Here is a 21504-nt window from a genome sequence, read left to right as displayed (position 1 = left end):
CTGCTGTTTTCACTGTCATAAAAACGGGCAGATGACTTCCGTGTTCTATTAAGTCCCTCCTTCAGAAATAGGAAACACGTTCTGATTGTGCCAGCAGTTCTTGTGTTGTGATTCGACAGCAGCTTAGCGCACGCGGCCCTCCTGGAAACACAATTGGGCTAGTTTTGAGAAGCAAGTGGGCAGGAACATGTGCTGGAGATATACTTATAATCACAGGAGCATTTTTACTGACGAGATGCGCATTTGCACATCCCTAACATTTAGTTAACAAAGCTAAACAGCATTGCCCTTTGTGTAATAAGTTACAGAAACTGTTAAACGCACCAACTTAAATAATCAAATACACTTACCGGATGTGGTCCATAAACAACGCCTTCTACCGACAAAGAGGGAACTGCTCCATCTTTCAGGAATAATATTTGTGCGAATCTGGCATTAAACTGATTGAGATTGAGGAAGCTGTCCTCAGCAAAATGTGCTGAACATAGTTTTACATGTGGATTATAATTTTCGGGAACCGAGTTAAACATAAATTATAACCATTAATGTCCAAGTACAGCGTCCCTAGGAAGACCAAACAAAGGTGATTGGTTTCCGAGATGAAAATAACAGCGTTTCGACGACATGGCGACAAACTCAACTCTTTCTCTTCTCCATCGGAGCGCAACAAGACCACGCCCCCTTTTTGTGTATTCATGTGGGTGGAGGTTAGTCAAAAAAACAGTTTTAGTGACGTCATTACTGCAGGAACTAGAGGGATGTAGTCCAAACGGGTCGTTTTTCTGTTAAATAAAATATCTCGCTTGGCATTGAACTTTGAGCTTATTTTACAGATATTATTTATAATCTAACAACAGCATTACGCACTAACTAAAGTTTAAAACATGGGATCACGAAGAACGGGACCTATAAAGAGAACGTGGAAATTGTGATCTATCTATTTATAAATTGATTAGATTTACCAAGGTTTTTAAACACAGGTACGTTTTTAAAATATATTTTATACATTTATTCCACTGGACTAAAATTTATTTTGAAAGTAGAGTACACAAAAAATGCACGTGGAAAAAGACACCAACTGTTGATAGACAGGCAGGCTAACCAATCAAATTCGAAAAAAATGACGTCTGGACTCTTCATGACCAATCGTTTTATGGAATGGGGGGTTCCAGTGAGAAGACGATCTGGAAAACATAAACCCTCAAATCTGGTGGTGAAACAGCTGGAAAAGTTAGTTAATGTGCTTGTCCATGATGGAATAAAATGTCACGATGCTGAAAAGAGACGGAGAATAGTCGTGTGAGGATGTTTGAAAGAATTTAGTAAACTGTTACAGCATCAGATGACAGTCTCTAGAGAAAAAATATAAACTCTGAGATTTCGTTTTATTCAAGAATATACCCATTTTTTGTTCAATCTATAAGGTAAGACATCAACTGTGTATTCTTAAATCATAATACAGACCACTTGATTTCCCCGAATTAAGTTTATATATATATATATATATATATATATATACATATATATATATATATATATATATATATATATATATATATATATATATATATATATATATCTCCAAACAACAACGGGTGGCGAGCTAACGCAACATTACTGTTCCATGTGTGTAACGTAATTAAAACAATCTTCCAGAGACAACTTTTTTTTCCTCAGGTAAAAATATATTTTTTTAAATATTTAAAAAGCCTTCCTATCGTTTTGTCATCTTATCTTGAAACATGCTGTTGTTATTATAACATATTAATGTCGTTCTTATGCTGTCATAAATACCTGAAAGAATACCTGAAAAGAACTCTCAAAGCTTCAGTTTATCTCTATGGTAACAGCAGAGCATCCTGAAGAATAGAGTGTAGAACACTGAAAGACTGATTTGATTAAAGCTGCAGAAACGCTACTCATTGCAATAATTTTCAATATCATGTTGCATAATAAAATACAGGAGTAGTTCATTCTGTCGTCATTTACTCAGCCTCATGATGATGTAAATGATGACATAAATTTAATTTCATTCTAAATATAATATTTACGGGACCTTCCATTGAAATAAGCCATTACAAAACAGTATATATTAAAAAATAAAAAACTGCAATAAGAATATCAGTTTTGTCTCAACTAAAAGTTCACGTTCTCAAGAACAGACTCTGAAAACACTTGTTTTGTTTGGATTACTTTATATTTAACTGATTAGAAGCTTAAAAAAAAAGATTGATCTTTAATGTTAAATGTTAAACTCAGTATTAAATATCTGTCAAGTGCAAGTCAGCTTTACTCTTCCTGTGTCTGGTGAATGTTTCAGACAGGAGACTGCTCTCAGTATGTAGGTTTATACATCCTAGTTTAATATTGTATAGAATTCCTGATTTAACTTGGTTTGGGCCTTGTTTTTCCCCAGCAATCCTCACATTGCTGTTTAAAAATAGAACTGAGAGGTGCACGCCTGGACCCCTCATTAGGCCGCCTGGAGCTTGCAGCACCTTCCTCTGCATTTTTTATTTTTACATCAACTTAACCCCTGCAGTGTGTTGTGTGTGGAATAATTTATTCAGGGTGGCAATAGATATGCTGTATTTAGTTGTCTGTTAGACTCTGACTGTTGAGTCTCCAATTTTGTCTTTAAGTGTGTCCAGTAAACACTGTATTTTGATTTGCCACATTTTTAGATATAATGAAGCATAGTTATTATGAGATTTTTTTTATTTTTTATATTACTTTTAAATACAATTGTTATTCTGATTTCCAGGACATTAAGGAAATCATGGGAAGTTTTAAAGGCCATGCATTGCCTGGAAGTTTCTTCTTGATCACAGGCCTGTGGTGGGCAGCAAAACAAAACAGACATTTTTGTACACCACCCGCAGGAATAAAAGTGCTGGTGTGGGTAGACTTGCATCTCGAGCTATCCAGTGCCGCATAGAAGAACGAGCTGTCATTTTAGCATTTTCTCTTATAGGTGAGTTTGGTATTAAACTATAGGCTGTATAATTTTTTTATGTATTGGTTCTCCTTTGGTATTAATGTTTTATCTTGCTAGTCTAGATCAGTGGTTCTCAACAATTTTGACTCCAAGGTCCACCACTGTCAACAATATACAAAGGTTCCATGACTTTCCAGTTTTTTTTTTCATTTACTAGCTAAGGATAAGGATAAGGATAAAAATAATAATAATAATAATAATAATAATAATAATAATAATAAATACTTCACTAATTTCTACACAGTAAAATATTTTAGAGCTTGGCATAGCTAGACAATTTATATTCATAAAAATGTTTAAAACTACCCATAAACTTTTTCAGGTGTGGATGTGACACTTGTAATTGGGCTTCCTCGTTTTATTTTTTTAATTTTATTGCTCTTGCTTTCTTTAATGAGGAGAGGACCTTGTTTTTTATTTGTTTTTTTGTATTTTACTGTTTCTAAAATGGTCCGAAAATACCATACAAAAGAGTATTTTATAAATGTGTTTTTTTTTTAATGTTGGAGAATTTGTGAACTGCTACCCAAACTGAACACTCTTTATTACTCTTCAAATAATTTTCTATGTTTGTGATAATTCAACATAAAAAAAAAATTCTGCACATGTCTGCCTCTTGCAGGATTTCTGTTTCTTGACCATCTCCATGGTAGAGATATGCTTGATGTCCATGTGCACACTCTTCTCCTCTATGCCATCTTTGGACAAGCTTTCATCTGCCTTCTGGAGGTTTTCCACAGAGGTAATATTCTACTAGAACTGCTCCGAGCCACTCTCACTGTACTACAGGGCAGCTGGTTCTGGCAGGTTAGTGTGTGTGTGTGTGTGTGCATACATAAATGTGCTAGTCATTTTGACTCAGCACTGTTTAACTCTCATTCTTGTATTTTTCTAGATTGGCTTTGTGCTGTACCCACCCAGTCAAGTGAAATGGGATCAGACAACCTGGTCTCACAGAATTCCGTGAAATGTCCACGGGTCCTTAACTCAAAATCCGTGAAGCCATCACGGAATTGCCCCAAATTCCGTGACCCGGCCACGGATATTTCTCCAACGCAAGTCAATGACACTGACCTCCCGTGATCCACACACGGATACCCGTTTCAATGACGGAGTACAGAACTCGCTGAACGGACGTGCTTTCTCATTTGGAAATGCAACATTTGAAGTATTTGTTTCTTTTCCAATATCAAATGCCATAATGACGTTAACCAGACAGCTGTTGTAGTTATTGCATTGTCCTGTCATCATAAAAATTACGTTTGTTTCAGTTACAAAAGTCCCGTGATGGCACGGACCTCCACAACCTGACCTCACTCACTTGTTTAGGAACTTACAAGCTTTTCGTCGACACTGTTGCAATGGCATGTAATTAACTTGGCATTTTTCTCGTCCTGTCATCATAAAATCCAGTTTGATGGCGTTTTACACACATTTTGGCTATAGTCAGAACTAAAATCTGTGATAGGAGCACGGAGTGAGTCTGTGCTTAGATCACGGATAGCTCTAACGCAAGTCAATGACACTCATCTTCCGTGGTCCGTACACGGATCGTTTCAGTGATGGAGTACAGACCTCACTCAATGGACGTGCTATCTCATCTGGAAACGCAACATTTGAAGTATTTATTTTTTTCAACACCAAATACCATGACCAACCTGACTGTTATTGTAACTATTGCATTGTCCTGCCATCATACAGATTCACTTTGATTCTGTTAGCCTAACTAAAATCTGTGATACGAGCACGGAGTGAGTCTGTGCTGAGATCACGGATAACTCTAACGCAAGTCAATGACACTCTTCTTCCGTGGTCCACACACGGAAACCCAGTCTCAAGGCAGTTCGTGATTTTGTCACGTAATTTAATCTATTTATTCATGGCAGGCACACGTTTATTTTCTTATTTTCATGATTGCAGCACGTTTTTTTAAACTAATGCATTTCAACTGGAGGCATCTTTCGTGCATCAGCACAATATTTTCTGATTAATTATTATTATTATTATTTAATTTTTCACAGGACAACAGAAGAAACTCACTGAAACTTGAAAAAAAATCGGAGCTTAACTTACTGTACAAAACTGAGCAACATACTGTATTGCTGGTGACAAAAACACATTAAAACTTTTTTAGCTGTAAAATGCGCAATGGTTCTTTTTTTACTTTTTCATTGATTTTTATTTTTTTCATAGGCCTAGATTTAATTTTTTTTTATTACAGAATTCAATATCAAGTCCTTGACACATAACTGTAACACATTTTCACATTAAGAAACAATTTAGTTTAAATAAAAAGAACAAAAAATATCTAAAAATAAATAAATTATTTATTAGCGATAGGCCTACAGATTTATTTTTTTTTTAATTTATTTTTTATTTTTTTAACTTAGACTCTAAAGTTAAAAGTTTTTATTAAGGCTATTGTAAAGGCTTCTTAAAAATGCTGTCGCTGATGAGCCTCTGATCGCTGTCAGATTCTGTGATATGAATGTCCGCTAATGGGTTTAGAATGAGCCCCGCTCGGCCCGTGTTCTGGCTTACTGTAATATTTCACCTGTAATAAGACCGAAATAATATAATTAAAATAATGAAATGAATGAATACATGATAACATCTAAATAAATGTTGATAGATTTAGCGTTATAGTTTTAAAAATATTAATAAACAGCAAATCAACACAGAAAGACCTAAATAATAATAATACATAATTAATAAACAGCGCCGCCCCTCCCACTACGCGCATCACGCGCTGTGCGTCAACCCCAAAGCGTCAAAAACTGAAGCGTGGTCAAGCGCCTCTAGCGTCACTGACATGAGATGTTTATGCTTTGAAATCACGTTCAAGAAGTCTCATTCAGCATACATCGCGATACTTTCCATCAGTTTACAAGAGCCGCAGGTTGGGTGAGTTATACAGTCTATGGTGAGTAGTAGTAAATATGCTCTTTTAATGCCTGTCATAAAACGTATTCTGTCTTCTTTATTAATCAGATGAGCGCCTTATGTTAACTCTCTGTATTACATCGGTCATCCGAGGCTGTCTTTGAGTTGCATTGTGTTTAACTAAATGAACACAGCTAATAACTGGTTAAACTCTATCGGTCACGTGACGTGACATGACGTGCCACAGACCTGGGATCCGTTTTATATTCATTTCAGGTTCAAAGATGTAAGTTGTATTTGTAGTAAAATCATGTTAACCATGACACCTACAAAAGTAGGTAAAACCCAGTAAACAAGACATTTACCATGTTTTTTTTTTTTTTTTTTTTTTTTTTTTTTTACCACAGTAACTGTAGTTTTACTGTAGTATAGTAATAGCACATTAATCACCAAATTAACTATAGTTGTACCACTGTAATGGTAGTGTTTTAATGTGCTTTTATATGACATTTCACAGTAATCACATTTACTGTACCATGCTTGTAATACCTTTTTTTTTTTTTTTTTTTTTTTTTTTTTTACATTAAAAAACATTTTTCCCATATTGTAGTTCAATTCATATTGGTTTATATCTTAAATATTTTGCTCACAGATCACTATTAACATTCTGTATATAATTCTGTTTTATTTTCTTTCCCCTTGTATTAATTTTTTAGCTGAAAAGACGTAAAGGAAGCAGTCACCCCAGTGGTGTTTGTGGAGAGGTATTCCTTCAGAAATGGAGAAGACAGAAAGCTGCAGAGGCAGGTTGGTCTGTGATAGTTTGTCCCTTTTATCAAACATTCCTGTTGTTATCATTTGCACAGCATTTTGTTGTTTCTTAAACCGTTGTACGGTCCAAATACCCACACTTGCCATCTTTGCACATTTCCTTTATTTGGCCCAAGTGAGCATGAAGATCACAATGTGTGTCGATCTTAACATGACAAAGTTCGTTTCAACTTTGTATTTTAAAAGAAACTTCTAAATGTCTTTTCAATAGTCCCTATTAAAGATGACAATTTATTTTGTGGTGCTTCTAATTAAGTGATAAAAAGAAGTTACAAATGATGTACAAAATAAATATACTTTTCTGTGCACCAAGAAAACATGCAACACTTTGTTTTACTACTAAATTAGTCTCAATTTCTAATTATTATAATTAATATTTCACAAACACTGGAAAGTTGCGTGACCTCCTGTGAGATCTCTGCAAAAAGTCTCACATTAATTCCAAAACATGATGCATGATGGGATACACTAAGCGTTGTATAGCGCTCCGGAGCAGTATTGGAGAGGTTTAGTGTGTGTTAAGGACACCGTGCTTTGGCATTATTAAGACCGGGGACAGTCTCATAGTCACGTACACACACTCTCAAGTGAATAAGACCTCAAGTGTGGGTATCTGGAAAGGGGAAAAGTCTTTAAAATGATCCCTAAATACAGTCGCACATCAAAGTCTTAATAATTCACTAATTCAATTTAACACTTGTATGATATTGTACAAGCCCCTGGACAATCTCATCTGACACTATCACAATATTGGAAAATCAGTTGCCCCACACAGTCAGAAAGTTTATATTGTTCATTGGCTTCTCATTAAATTACTTCAAATAAGCCCCATCAGTTCATGTTCCCACTATACGTGATCTCCATGACTAGATATTGCTATTAATGACTTGCTTTTAATAATGGATGCATTTAACATTTAATTATACAGCATCTTTGCAGATTATGCTTTCATGGTCTAAAAAAAACACAGTAATGTTGCATTTAATTACATAATATTTCTATCCTTTCTGTCTTACAGGATTGTTTCCAGATAACACTGTAGTTCTCCGTCATGCACAAGGACTCACCTCTTTAACTCTTTAACCCCCCCACACACACACACAGAGAAATGGTTCCTGGATCAGTGACTCAAGACTTTGCAGTGGTTTGATTTCTGCAGAAGATGTAACTTTGTTTTAATTAACCTTATAATGAATACATTGTGACCTTCCAGCAACCCATATACTGTACTGTATACAGAACCAGTGATGAAAACAATAGTTAAAAAATAGCATTTATCATATTGATAAAGCATTGTGTTCTCTTTGTCAAGCTTCATACAGTAAACTTTACTTCTGGTGCTTTTATCATAAAAAAGCTTCAGTTCTCATCAGGAGTTTTAGTAAAGGACATATTCATGCACAGCAATCCCCTAGTTCCAGTCATGAAGTGAATGATGTTATTGTTAAAGTTATATTTCTGCATTTTTATGTAGCAGGTGTTTGTTTTCCTGAACACTTTATCTTTCTTCCATTGTTCGGACAATCAGTGTTTACGTGATGCTCTGCTGATTGAGTTTTATAGATGATATTGCACACTTGACATGCATGTCTTCATGATGTTTTTTTGTGAGTTTGAAACATTCACATTGTGTTGTATCACTTTTTGGTCAATAGAATCTTTTAAGAAAATGTATATTTTTACGGTGTTCTCTGAAAGATATATACCATATTTATAATGTTTTGTTTTTTAATAAAAGAATTTGCACACTGAAAAATTTTAACGTTTACAACATAACTGCCTTTTTTTTCTTCATAGTTTTATTCTTCAAAAACGAGCTTGGTGACAGTGCAGTAATATGTGCACTTTGTCTTTAAATGAGTTTGACATATCTATAAATACTGGAAAACTTACAAAATTATGTATGTTCATTATGCTTTATTTCAGTTTTTATTACTAGAGATTAATTGGTAAAGCAAGGCAAATCACAGAAACAAATTTAAATAATTTAATAACTTAATAATTTCACTCTTTACTTTTTATTAGTAAATGCTCTTGTCTTTGGTCAGGGAAAAATGTATCTTTTAAATTGAATGAAATGAATCTATTGGTTATGTAGTGATATGATCAACCATTTTTTTGGGAAAGTGGTACATTCCACCTGTATAAAAGGGGATGTGATTGACATCCAGGTAGCATGTCATTTGGGGGTCACGGATATGACGTCATCTTGTGTGCGCCGTGTTTATGTCCAGCAGTGTGGCTGAGGATGCGGATAAACTTCTCTCTCTACAAACCTCGAACTCGTACGCCAGTGAGTGCGCGGGTCGGTGTGAGTTATTATCTGCAGTGACACGGGGGGCCAGGAGGTGTTGCAGCAGGCTTTTGTGGTCTATTTGAGAGTATTTGCACGCGTTTCAGTCTCGGCACCGGAGAGCTTCTGGGCGGGGTGGACTGTCATTCATTGTGCCTGCTAATTCTTTCAACTACTCTTCTGCCATTTACTGGACGGTGAATGTTGTGGTACTGCATACTTTGATCAAATTGACCGACTTAATTGTAGCGCACTGGGGGGTTACCGTGACAACCGGAACCGCTAGCGTTCCCGGCCTGAAGTGACTCATCGCCCTCAAACTAATTTGACTTTAACTTTGTGGGGGGTAATTACAGACGAATCATTAAGTGTTTGACGCAACCATTGTGTTTAACTGCCGTTTCTCTGTTAGACTAGTTTCTTTTGAATTGCTTTACTTAAGATTGTATTTTATTTTATTTTGTTTGTATGCATACTGTGACACGTCACAACCTGTTGTGTTGCCCACAGTCTGTGAGTACCAGTGAGTGAGGATTGCCAGTGACCTGGTGTCCTTGTTTCCGTCAGGCAGCGAGTGATAAGTGTTTCTGACCAATAATAACCTGATGTGCATATGTGACTGTGTATGAATGTGGGTATTTTGTTTCTTATGTTGTTCTGTTTCCTTTTCCCCTCAGAATTGGGGTACCAGTCCTAGCCAGTGTCGTGTGTGGTGGTGGTGCGGCTGTAGGTTTGCGGTGTTCACAACGTGGGTGATGATGCTGTGTGGTTAGAGCACAAGTGTTTGCTGTGTTCATTGGATAAGTAACTTGAGTCCCCCAGTTCTGAAATCGGAAAATTGTTTGTCTTTCATATTTTTAAGATCCATGCCTATCCCTTTTTTTTAGTGCTTATTAAAATAATAAATTGTGTATATATAAATTAGTGATTTTGAATAAATTGTTGAATTCTGTGTACTGTGTCTGATATCTGTCTCAGCCACCACGTATCTGTGTGCTGGTGATACATTTGTATACCGGTAGGTCCCCGGCCAGTTTCCGGGGTGGCGTAGTCTATATTTCTTGCCATAGTTGGCGCTGGGTTAAATTCCCGACAACAGCATTGCCACATTTGGCGTATAGTCGGCAGGGTATTGTGGCTGCTGTACAGATTCAGAGACATTGTGTTTTGTTTTTTTTGTTTTTTGTTTTTTTTGTGTTTTCTAGTTGTGACAATACAGTGGAGATTCGTCTGGTAAGTACCCCTAATCAAATCTAGCTATGGAGGCTGAATTACAGGAAATGAGAGAACTAGTGGCTCAGTTGAAGGCTGATAATGAGAGACTGCGACAGGAACGGGCACCGGTTGAGTTGCTTGATCCTGGCGCAGCCTCTAGTAGTGTGTCACGGCCGGTAACTCCTAGTTCTGTCGACCTAAATGTCGGTACCGTTGAGCGCTTTGTGTTTATTCCCCGTGAACGGCGTTGTCCAAAATTTAATGGTAGGTCTGGTGTAGGCATTGAAGAGTGGGTCGAAGAAGCTCAGGCGTGTATGCGTATGCGAACCATGACTGTTGCTGAACAAGCTTTCTTTTTGTTTGATCATCTCGAAGGAGAGGCTCGGGATGAAATCAAATATCGACCCAGCATTGATAAAGATGATCCAGAAAGAATTATTTCAGCACTGCGTGATTTATATGGTTGTGCAGAATCCTATATTGCTCTGCTGGAAGTTTTTTATTCGCGCCGACAATTGGAGGGAGAAACACTACAAGAGTTCTCCCTGGTATTGTTGGGTCTATTTGATAGACTTAAACGACAAGCCCCACATACCATCCCAAATGCAGACAGTGTAGTAAGAGACCAATTCATTGAAGGTGTGTTAGATAATGCATTACGTCGAGAATTAAAACAACTGGTTAGACGTCAGCCTGCTGCAACACTGTTGGACGTGCGAGGGGAAGCTATTCGCTGGGAACGAGAGGGGATGCCGGGTGGTGCCAGGGGGCGAAGTCAATCTGTTCCACTGGTGCGGGGAATTCAATGTGGGGTTCAAGGCGATACTGGGGTTCGTTCAGAGCATGGGGATCGCCCATCTGAATTGGTTGAATTACGGGAAATGTTTAATCAGCAGCAAAAGCAGCTTGACCAGCTTACTCAAATTATAACCCGAAGCCAAAGTACCCAGTTACGTGGTCATTCGCCACGTCCCACTTCTGTGATTTGTCGACGGTGTCAGCAGCCCGGTCATTTTGCCCGTGAGTGTAATTGGCGACATCATTCTCCCGGCCCGCCTACTCGTTCCCAGGCTGATTCGTCCAGCGACGCAAGGCCAGTTAGGTCTAGTTTCCCGAACCAGTCGGGAAACTAGCCCCCACCGTGCTGCAGAGTCACAGTTCGGTTGGGGGTATGCGTGGCTCCCGTGTTTTACAGGATGACACATCCGTGTCTCGTTTAGTCTCCCCATGCCCACATCTTGTTGTTTCCATGGGGGGTGTCTCAGTACCCTGTTTGTTAGATACTGGTTCCATGGTATCAACCATTACAGAAAGTTGTTTTAGGCTTTGGTTTGAACCGTGGGGCCAGGATCGATTACAGTCATGCCATTGGTTGCAGCTCAGAGCCGCCAATGGACTCGAAATTCCTTACATTGGGTACATGGAACTGGACATTGAGCTGTGTGGTCACGTGGTATCAGAGTGTGGAATACTTGTGGTTCGTGATCCTCCAGGTGGCAGCTCTAGCATCCCTGGTATTCTGGGGATGAATGTTCTTGGGCGCTGCTACAGGGAGCTTCTCGGACAGTATGGATCCACCCTGTTTGAGTTGCCATTAATGACGAATGAGGTGGAATTGTCTCAGGCTTTTCAAACTTGCCAAAGGGTTGATGGTGTTCTCACTTGCGGGGGTAATGTAAAAGTCCGGGGTCGTAGAGTGTGTCGTCTTCCAGGCGGCACCTTAAAGTTCATAACCGCAACGTGCTCATCCATATTTCGTGATAAGATTGTGTTATTTGAGCCCCTTGAGACTGGGTTGCCAGCTGGCTTATTAGCCTCCCCATCCTTAGTGCGTGTTAAGGGTGGGACAGTTTCTGTGCCTGTCATTAATGTTGGGGTTCTTGATGCTGTTTTATATCCCACAACCATTCTTGGGAGGTTGTGGGAAGTGTGTCTAGTTGACTCCCCTGTTGGGCTGACCGAGGTATCGCTGGCAAATGCTCAGATAACGACCTGTGACACGATCATTGCGTCAGAAGTAGGGCAGGTTAAAAATGTTGAATTGCAAGGGTTGTCGGACGAGGAGCAGGAACAGGTAAGGGCTCTCCTCTTGGAATTCCAGAGTGTGTTTTCCACTGGTGAGCGGGATGTCGGGGGTACTGACCTCCTGTCTCATGAAATTCCGCTAATTGACGAGACTCCAGTCCGACAACGCTATAGACGAATTCCTCCATCCGAATATGAGTTGGTTAAGACCCATATCAGCCAGCTTTTAGATTCGCAAGTGATTCGTGAAAGTTGCAGTCCATATGCCTCTCCAGTTGTCTTGGTTAAGAAGAAGGATGGTAGCCTACGCATGTGCGTAGACTACCGTCAGCTAAATGCTAAGACTCGAAAAGACTCCTTTCCATTGCCGCGAATTGAAGAGACACTAGATTCTTTAACAGGGTCTCGCTGGTTTACCACGTTAGATCTGGCCAGCGGGTATAATCAAGTCCCTGTTGCTGAATCTGATCGTTATAAAACTGCTTTTTGTACACCTTTTGGGTTATACGAATGGAACCGCATGCCCTTCGGCCTGTGCAATGCCCCAGGCACTTTCCAGCGCTTGATGGAGCGGCTCTTTGGCGATCAGCGACACCAGTCTGTCCTGTTGTATCTTGATGACATCATTGTCTATTCCTCATCTGTGCAACACCACCTGCAACGGTTAAGGATGGTACTGGAACGCCTAAGATCTGCTGGCCTCAAGGTTAAGCTGGAAAAGTGCGCCTTCTTTAGGGAAGAGGTGCAGTACTTGGGACATGTAATATCGTCCCAAGGAGTAGCTACAGATCCTGGTAAGGTCGAGGCCGTAGCTCAGTGGCCCTGTCCCAAAACTGTGTCACAGCTGCGGACCTTTCTAGGTTTTGTTAGCTACTATAGGCGATTTGTAGAAGGGTTTGCCCAGATAGCAGCGCCGTTGCATCGGTTAGTGACCGAGGCAGGTAAAGGGAAGGTGAGTAATCGTAGACAGGAGTTGGGGGCGTTGTGGTCCGAACAGTGTGAACAAGCATTTCGGACGTTGAAACAAAAACTTACCACCGCACCCATCCTTGCATATGCAGATTTTAAACTTCCGTTCATCTTGGAGATCGATGCCAGCCATGTAGGGCTAGGTGCGGTGCTGTCCCAAGAGGTTGATGGCAAGGTGAGACCAGTGGCTTATGCTAGCCGGAGTCTTCGTTCAGCGGAGCGTAATACTGCAACATACAGCTCCATGCGGCTGGAGTTTTTGGCCTTAAAATGGGCCATGGCCGAAAAGTTTCGTGAATACTTATTGGGACATCATTGTATCGTACGCACAGATAACAACCCGCTGAGTCATTTGGTAACAGCAAAATTGGGCGCCACCGAACAGCGGTGGGCGGCTGAGCTGGCAGCCTTTGATTTTGAGGTGCAGTACCGGTCAGGTATGTCCAACCGGAATGCGGATGCATTATCACGGTTGCCTTCAGGAGGGCAGCCTTTGGAAGGCAATAGTCAGTTAGGAACGTTAGTCCCTGAACTGTTGAGGCGGACCACCACTGTAAGTTCAGCCTTACCCACCACTGTGAGGGCTGTGCAGGCGTTGCCAAGTCGATCTGGGCCCGAACTGTTGCTGTTGCAAGAGGAGGATCCCACAATTGGTGCAGCCCTTAAGTATTGGCGTCAAGGGCGAGGCCCAGGGCCTCAAGAGCGACGACAATTGTCCAAGCTGATCTTGGTGCTGCTTCAGCAGTGGGACCGTCTGGAGGAACAGGACGGCCTGTTATATCGACGGGTTTGCCGTCCCGATGGCGGTGAAGAGGTGCTACAGCTAGTGCTGCCTGCTGTGTTACAGACTGAGGTACTGACCCAATTACATCAGTGTCATGGGCATCAAGGCATTGAACGAACCCTGGAGTTGGTGCGACAACGTTGCTATTGGCCAGGGATGTCGGCCGATGTAGCACATTGGGTACAGCGATGTGAGCGGTGTCAGCAAGCCAAGGAGGCTGCACCAGTTGCTCGGAGTTACATGGCACATCTACTGTCCTCCCGTCCAAACGAGATCGTGGCCCTTGACTTCACAATCTTGGAGCCTTCCCATTCTGGGCACGAAAATGTGCTGGTTATGACGGATGTTTTTAGTAAATTCACATTGGCAATACCTACTCGTGATCAACGAGCAGAAACCGTGGCCCGTGTTTTGGTGGAAGAGTGGTTTTATAAGTTTGGAGTTCCGGGGCGGATCCATTCTGATCAGGGCCGGAACTTCGAATCCCATCTCATTCAGCAGTTATGTAGCCTCTATCAGGTGGGTAAGTCTCGCACCACGGCATACCATCCAGCCGGTAATGGCCAGTGCGAACGGTTTAACCGGACTTTGCACAATTTATTGCGGACGTTGCCCACTGGGAGAAAGAGGGACTGGGCTTCTTGTTTGTCCCAGGTGATATTCTGCTATAATACAACTCCCCACCAGTCCACGGGTGAAACCCCTTACTTTTTGATGTTTGGGCAGGAGCCGAGACTGCCGGTGGATTTCTTGCTTGGCCGAGTGCAAGAGCCAGTGTCTGGTAGAATCCACCATTGGGTGGAAGAGCATCAGGCTCGTCTCCAAGTGGCCTTTGAGGGTGCCCGAGAGCGGCTGCAAGCAGCAGCTCTAAATCGTAAGGCCAAGTTTGATCAAAGGGTTAGAGAGCAGCCTTTGGCGGAGGGCCAATTGGTCTATCTGCGAGAGCATGGATTCTTGGGACGACATAAAATCCAGGATTTATGGAGCTCGATAAAATATCAGGTAGTTCGGGCACCCCGGGGGGGTGGGTCCGTGTATACGGTAGCACCTGTACATGACCTTGGTAAGCTCCGCCATGTTCATCGTACCTCTTTAAAACCCTGTGTTTGTGGCAGTCCGACTCTGACGGAATCTCTGGGGGATCAGTCTGAACGATCAGCACCCTTGATGATGGAGGATGAAATGGAGGATGAATTGGAGGATGGCGATGTAGCGTATGTGGTGGAAGCGCCACCAGTAAGTGAGAGGGGTGCAGAGGTGAGTAGAGCTCCTTCCGAAGGGCGATTAACTCCTGCCTCTGGAGTCGAGAGTTTGGCTATCAGGCCTGCAGTAGGGGTAGGGGAGAGTAGTGCAAGTTTACATCCAGAGCCCGTATCCGTTGCTTTGGGGATGTCCAATATATCTGGACGGGCCCCAAGACGAACTGGACGTGTAGGGGCAGGCCAGCATTCAAACCTCTACCGCTTACCACGAGCTGTAGGGAGTGAGGCTAATCAAATCTCTGTCACGTCTACCGTGGGTGCTAACTCCGTGGTGGCCTGGTTTAGACCTTGGGATTAGCAGAGTTGTTCATCGTTGGGACTACGATGACTAATGGGGGGGTGGATTGTAGTGATATGATCAACCATTTTTTTGGGAAAGTGGTACATTCCACCTGTATAAAAGGGGATGTGATTGACATCCAGGTAGCATGTCATTTGGGGGTCACGGATATGACGTCATCTTGTGTGCGCCGTGTTTATGTCCAGCAGTGTGGCTGAGGATGCGGATAAACTTCTCTCTCTACAAACCTCGAACTCGTACGCCAGTGAGTGCGCGGGTCGGTGTGAGTTATTATCTGCAGTGACACGGGGGGCCAGGAGGTGTTGCAGCAGGCTTTTGTGGTCTATTTGAGAGTATTTGCACGCGTTTCAGTCTCGGCACCGGAGAGCTTCTGGGCGGGGTGGACTGTCATTCATTGTGCCTGCTAATTCTTTCAACTACTCTTCTGCCATTTACTGGACGGTGAATGTTGTGGTACTGCATACTTTGATCAAATTGACCGACTTAATTGTAGCGCACTGGGGGGTTACCGTGACAACCGGAACCGCTAGCGTTCCCGGCCTGAAGTGACTCATCGCCCTCAAACTAATTTGACTTTAACTTTGTGGGGGGTAATTACAGACGAATCATTAAGTGTTTGACGCAACCATTGTGTTTAACTGCCGTTTCTCTGTTAGACTAGTTTCTTTTGAATTGCTTTACTTAAGATTGTATTTTATTTTATTTTGTTTGTATGCATACTGTGACACGTCACAACCTGTTGTGTTGCCCACAGTCTGTGAGTACCAGTGAGTGAGGATTGCCAGTGACCTGGTGTCCTTGTTTCCGTCAGGCAGCGAGTGATAAGTGTTTCTGACCAATAATAACCTGATGTGCATATGTGACTGTGTATGAATGTGGGTATTTTGTTTCTTATGTTGTTCTGTTTCCTTTTCCCCTCAGAATTGGGGTACCAGTCCTAGCCAGTGTCGTGTGTGGTGGTGGTGCGGCTGTAGGTTTGCGGTGTTCACAACGTGGGTGATGATGCTGTGTGGTTAGAGCACAAGTGTTTGCTGTGTTCATTGGATAAGTAACTTGAGTCCCCCAGTTCTGAAATCGGAAAATTGTTTGTCTTTCATATTTTTAAGATCCATGCCTATCCCTTTTTTTTAGTGCTTATTAAAATAATAAATTGTGTATATATAAATTAGTGATTTTGAATAAATTGTTGAATTCTGTGTACTGTGTCTGATATCTGTCTCAGCCACCACGTATCTGTGTGCTGGTGATACATTTGTATACCGGTAGGTCCCCGGCCAGTTTCCGGGGTGGCGTAGTCTATATTTCTTGCCATAGTTGGCGCTGGGTTAAATTCCCGACAACAGCATTGCCACAGTTAGATAAGATACAACTGTGACTGTGCAGTTCACATCACGTGTTGTACACACACACATGTACACATCGATATTGCCAAATTGTTGTCAAGCTGAATAACAATAATTTCTGTATTTGCATTATTGTTGGAAGAAGGTGTAGACGTTAATAAAACACTATCTAATAGGTGGCAAATTTAATTTATTGTTAACCAATCTATCCCTTTAGCCGAAAAACGGAAAACAGCGTTCATGAATGACAATAAATGGTTAAGGAAGTGTGATGACGCTGCTCAGCTTTGATGTCATTGGCTGTGAATGTCCCTTGTCATCGCAGGACTGTCTGTGGTTGGATTATCTTTTAACCCATATTAAACAGCGGATCATGTTACAAAAGTATGTTTTGCTGCTATTATCACATTAGTAAATATATTAAGTCAACATTGGGTGTTTCTATGTTGGGAAAAATCACCTTTTTACCGAGATCCTAACACTAACCCTAAGAATAACTTCAATGAACTACAAAAAACAGCGCCTAGTATTCCCTTTCCATAGATAGAACGATGGAGGCTTATGGGTAATGTAGTTTAAAAAGTTTTATTAACGAAATGAAATAAATAATATATTGAATGGTAAACTAGACATATAAATATGTTCACTGTGTAAACCACTATGATATATTTGAGAGGCATGGTGAAATTTAGTATTTTAGAGTATGCAATATTTAAAATCCCTTTATGCCACCTTTCACTCTAAAAATGGCTGGGTTAAAAATAACCCAATTGGCAACCCAGCACTGGGTAAATATTGGACAGAACACGTGCTGGGTTAAAGTAACCCAGCATGCTGGTTTACACATTTTAACCCAGCATGCTGGGTTATTGAGAAAACCCAAGATAGAGTCATTTTTACCATTTGTGGGTTTGCATTTTTATGATTCTGGGTTATTCTTGCTGGGTTATTCTCATAATTTCACTTTTACTTAAAGCAATCATGGATTAATAAATAATGAAGAATACAGGTTATTTAGACTGTTAAAAATATTTTTAATGCCATCTGACATTCAAAAATTTGTACCAATGACAAACAACATGGAATTTTCCCTTTTTTGTTTCCAGCAAATGCAAAATAAATAATTAAAATAAAAATCACAGAATTACATTTGCAATAAATAAGATTTTTTTTTCTGAATGACCTGTGTCTAGCTGTTTAACTATTACATTTTGACATATTTAGCTATTTAAATACACAGTGAAATGACATTAACAATTAACATTCTTTAAATTTAAAGATGTCCTTAAATTTATATCTAGTATATAAAGACTCCTACGTAGGTAGATGTGCACTGCTTAGGGTAGTTCAACATATAGTTCACCCAAAAATGAAAATTCTGTCATTTATTACTCAACTTCATGTTGTTACAAACCCGTAAGACCTTCGTTCATCTTCAGAAGACAAGTTAAGATATTTTCGATGATATTCGAGAGATTTCAGACCAGGGTGAATAATTAACAATTTTCATTTTTGGGTGAACTATTGTCAAACACTTAAGCTCTGAAGCAAAGATCTACACCTGAGAGCAGTGTAGTCTGCTATAGAGCCTGTCTATGGAAGGACAATTTTCAAAAGGAATTGCAAATTATGTTTTCAATTGCGTTTTCCACATGTGACAAATTGTGACATAATCCAAACACAATTGCAAATCTTGAACAAAAACACAGTTTCAAAAACACTGAACAAAAATTACTTGATGCATTCATGAATGCACAGTGACTGCCAAATTTCAAATAGAAAAGCAAAGACCATTTGCAGCTGTATTTTCCATGTATTATGAGTAATAAGCCTGTCATATTGATCAAATACTGCATCATAGCAGCTTTACAGTATTAAATAGGAAAATAGTGTGTAATAATGCAAAGGGACAACAGTCAACACTCAGTTTTCAGTTGAAGTCAGTTCATCATTGATTCAGTGATGTATCGTCCCTCTGTGCAATCAAGTCGATGATATCGCTTGGTATTAATTGTCTCAAACTAAGGCAAACCAAGGAACCAAAACTCCATCAGAATGGAGAAAAAAACCTTGGGAGAAACCAGGCTCAGTTGGGGTCAGTTCTCCTCTGACCAGACGAAACCAGTAGTTCAATTCCAGACTGCAGCAAAGTCAGATTGTGCAGAAGAATCATCTGTTTCCTGTGGTCTTGTCCTGGTGCTCCTCTGAGACAAGGTCTTTACAGGGGATCTGTATCTGGGGCTCTAGTTGTCCTGGTCTCCGCTGTCTTTCAGGGCAGTAGAGGTCCTTTCTAGGTGCTGATCCACCATCTGGTCTGGATACGTACTGGATCCGGGTGACTGCAGTGATCCTATGATCTGGATACAGACTGGATCTGGTGGCTACGGTGACCTCGGAATAAGAGAGAAACAGACTAATGTTAGCATAGATGCAACATAAGAACAAGTACATGAGGTTTTATGAATTACCATGTCTGTTTTTTCACTGTTTCGCACATGTTACCTGAGAAAACACAAATGGAATCGCAATTACTTTAGCATCTGAATTTAAAATGCCTCACATTGAAACCTGTCAGTGGTGGGACCATACTATGGAGAGTGTTTGTATTGGGAGGTGACGTCACTAAAAGACAATTGTGCCAAATGCTTTGAACAATGGAGGTTAAGGCACTACTAAAGGCAGCTGCCGCTCCGAGAGATGCGTGTTAAAGAACAGACAGTGCAACCCGGATCTTTCTATATTCTTAGCACCTAACACAATAAATAATTCTGTCAATTTTACCCCAAATGCAGCTACTATCCCCTGCTAACAGTTAGAGCCGCATGGTACTATTGGTCAATATTCACCATTAACCAAATGCTTTTCACCTGAGGAATAAAATATAGGGTAAGATGCAAATAGGTAAATAAGAGTAGAACTGCAATGTTGTTTTGCTGACGTGCATCAGAGTGCAAACAGTGAGAGATTTGGGGTAAAAACTACAGAATATATCCCAATAAAAAACACGCCCCATAGTATAGTCCCACGCTTGACACAAAATGACAGCTTTCTGTGTAAAGCATCTGAAATTCAAATGCTTTTTAATTGCGTCTGGACTATGTCACAATGTATGCGTCCACATGTGGAAAAATGCAATTAAATATACAATTTGCAATTCCTTTTGAAAATAGTCCAGAATATCCTTACCTGTCCATTGATTATGATAAGATCTGCTGGCATTTTTAAATCGCCACAACAATTGGATGGGGTTTTGTGGACTCTGCTCGGTTAAGGAATTCCAGGTTTGTTCAGACCTTTAAAATAAATAAAAAAAAAAAGTTCAATTAACTGTGTGAAGTTAATCATGAAATTGACCAATCATGATTATTTGTGAAATTCACCTATGAGTTGGTCTACAGAAGCAGAATATGATATAGTGATTGGCTGAAAGGTGTGCTTTCAAACTGTCTAATCAATTGGATGTTCCAGTCATTATACATCACAGTTTTATGTTAATATGCTGGGCTGGCTTCATCAAACGCGCAGTCACTGGCACAGATCAGGGAGATCACACTGAATGCGCGCACACAGACATTTCTATGACAAGTCACGTAGGTAACTTACTGGGTTACTCCGCAGCTTTAAAACAGTCCATATAACGTTAGTTAACGTTAGTTGATAAACACGAACTTACCTTTAGACGCCTCAATAAGACTGCATTTGACGAGTTTTTCTCTCACAAATGTATCCATGTGCTTTTCTGACAGGAAAAAAACACATTTTGAATTATAATTTGTATGTAAAAATACTTTATAAACCACACAAGCATCAAATCACCTCACTAACGCGGCCCTCGCTGTGCGTGCGCGCACTTTGAAGAGACGTCGATTCTTTTCCGGGAATCACTTTGTTCGAGAATTACTGAACCGGTTTATTTGAACCGGATCGTCGGTTCTTTTAGACCTGCGGTCCGACTATATCGTACGTAATTGTATGATTTACATGTCGATATGGACAACTGCAGGCGTTTACATTAGAGCAGAAAGTCGTATTCGCTTTTTGAACTCATTTCACTCACTTAAATGTTAAATTCGTTTTTCAGTGTCACAAACGACTTTTTCCTCTATTTTCACAGGTATTCGCATATTTCAGCCATCCGTAACTGTCTGACACTTAATAAAACTGTATTAATCTGTCGTCTCAGATACCTTAACACGATTATGCAAGTCACGTAACGTAGGTTGGCCGTTGGAGGTAAACTGTTCATCATTTAACGTAAATAATGTTGGCCTGTAGAAGTTTAACAGTATTGTAGCCGCAAAAAGGTTATAATTCTGCCAACTTAAAATAATTATTAATGAAAACATTAAATAAACTTACCTTAAAGCAGTTGAAAGCCGTGTCTTTGTCCAGTTGTTCTTCCAAAATGACAGTTGGGGAGCGATTTAAACATCTTCAAGGCGCGTTAAATAACCCAGCGCTGGCCTGAAACAACCCAGCGACGCAACCCAGCAGGTTTAACCCGACACCTGGTAAACTGAAACTACCCAAAAGTGTTTAAAAATAAATAAAATAACCCAACAAAATGACCCAACAGACTCAACCCAGCATTTTGGGTTAA

The 21504-nt window shown here is 40.4% G+C and overlaps 1 protein-coding gene across 1 annotated transcript in view; it reads left to right on the top strand.

The window, feature by feature from the left end:
- The first annotated feature begins 1120 nt into the window (after positions 1-1120).
- The window catches only part of LOC113051190 (transmembrane protein 45A-like), a 29580-nt gene continuing 9196 nt past the window's right edge, over positions 1121-21504 (top strand). Inside the window, exons 1-4 of the mRNA XM_026214769.1 lie at positions 1121-1230; positions 2832-2974; positions 3621-3805; positions 3894-3946. Of these exons, the coding sequence (XP_026070554.1) occupies positions 1121-1230; positions 2832-2974; positions 3621-3805; positions 3894-3946 (491 nt within the window). The remainder of the gene's footprint in view (positions 1231-2831; positions 2975-3620; positions 3806-3893; positions 3947-21504) is intronic.

Source organism: Carassius auratus, chromosome 31 (assembly GCF_003368295.1).
Source record: "Carassius auratus strain Wakin chromosome 31, ASM336829v1, whole genome shotgun sequence".
Classification (NCBI taxonomy): Eukaryota; Metazoa; Chordata; class Actinopteri; order Cypriniformes; family Cyprinidae; genus Carassius; species Carassius auratus.
This window is presented reverse-complemented; position numbering and strand designations above follow the sequence as displayed.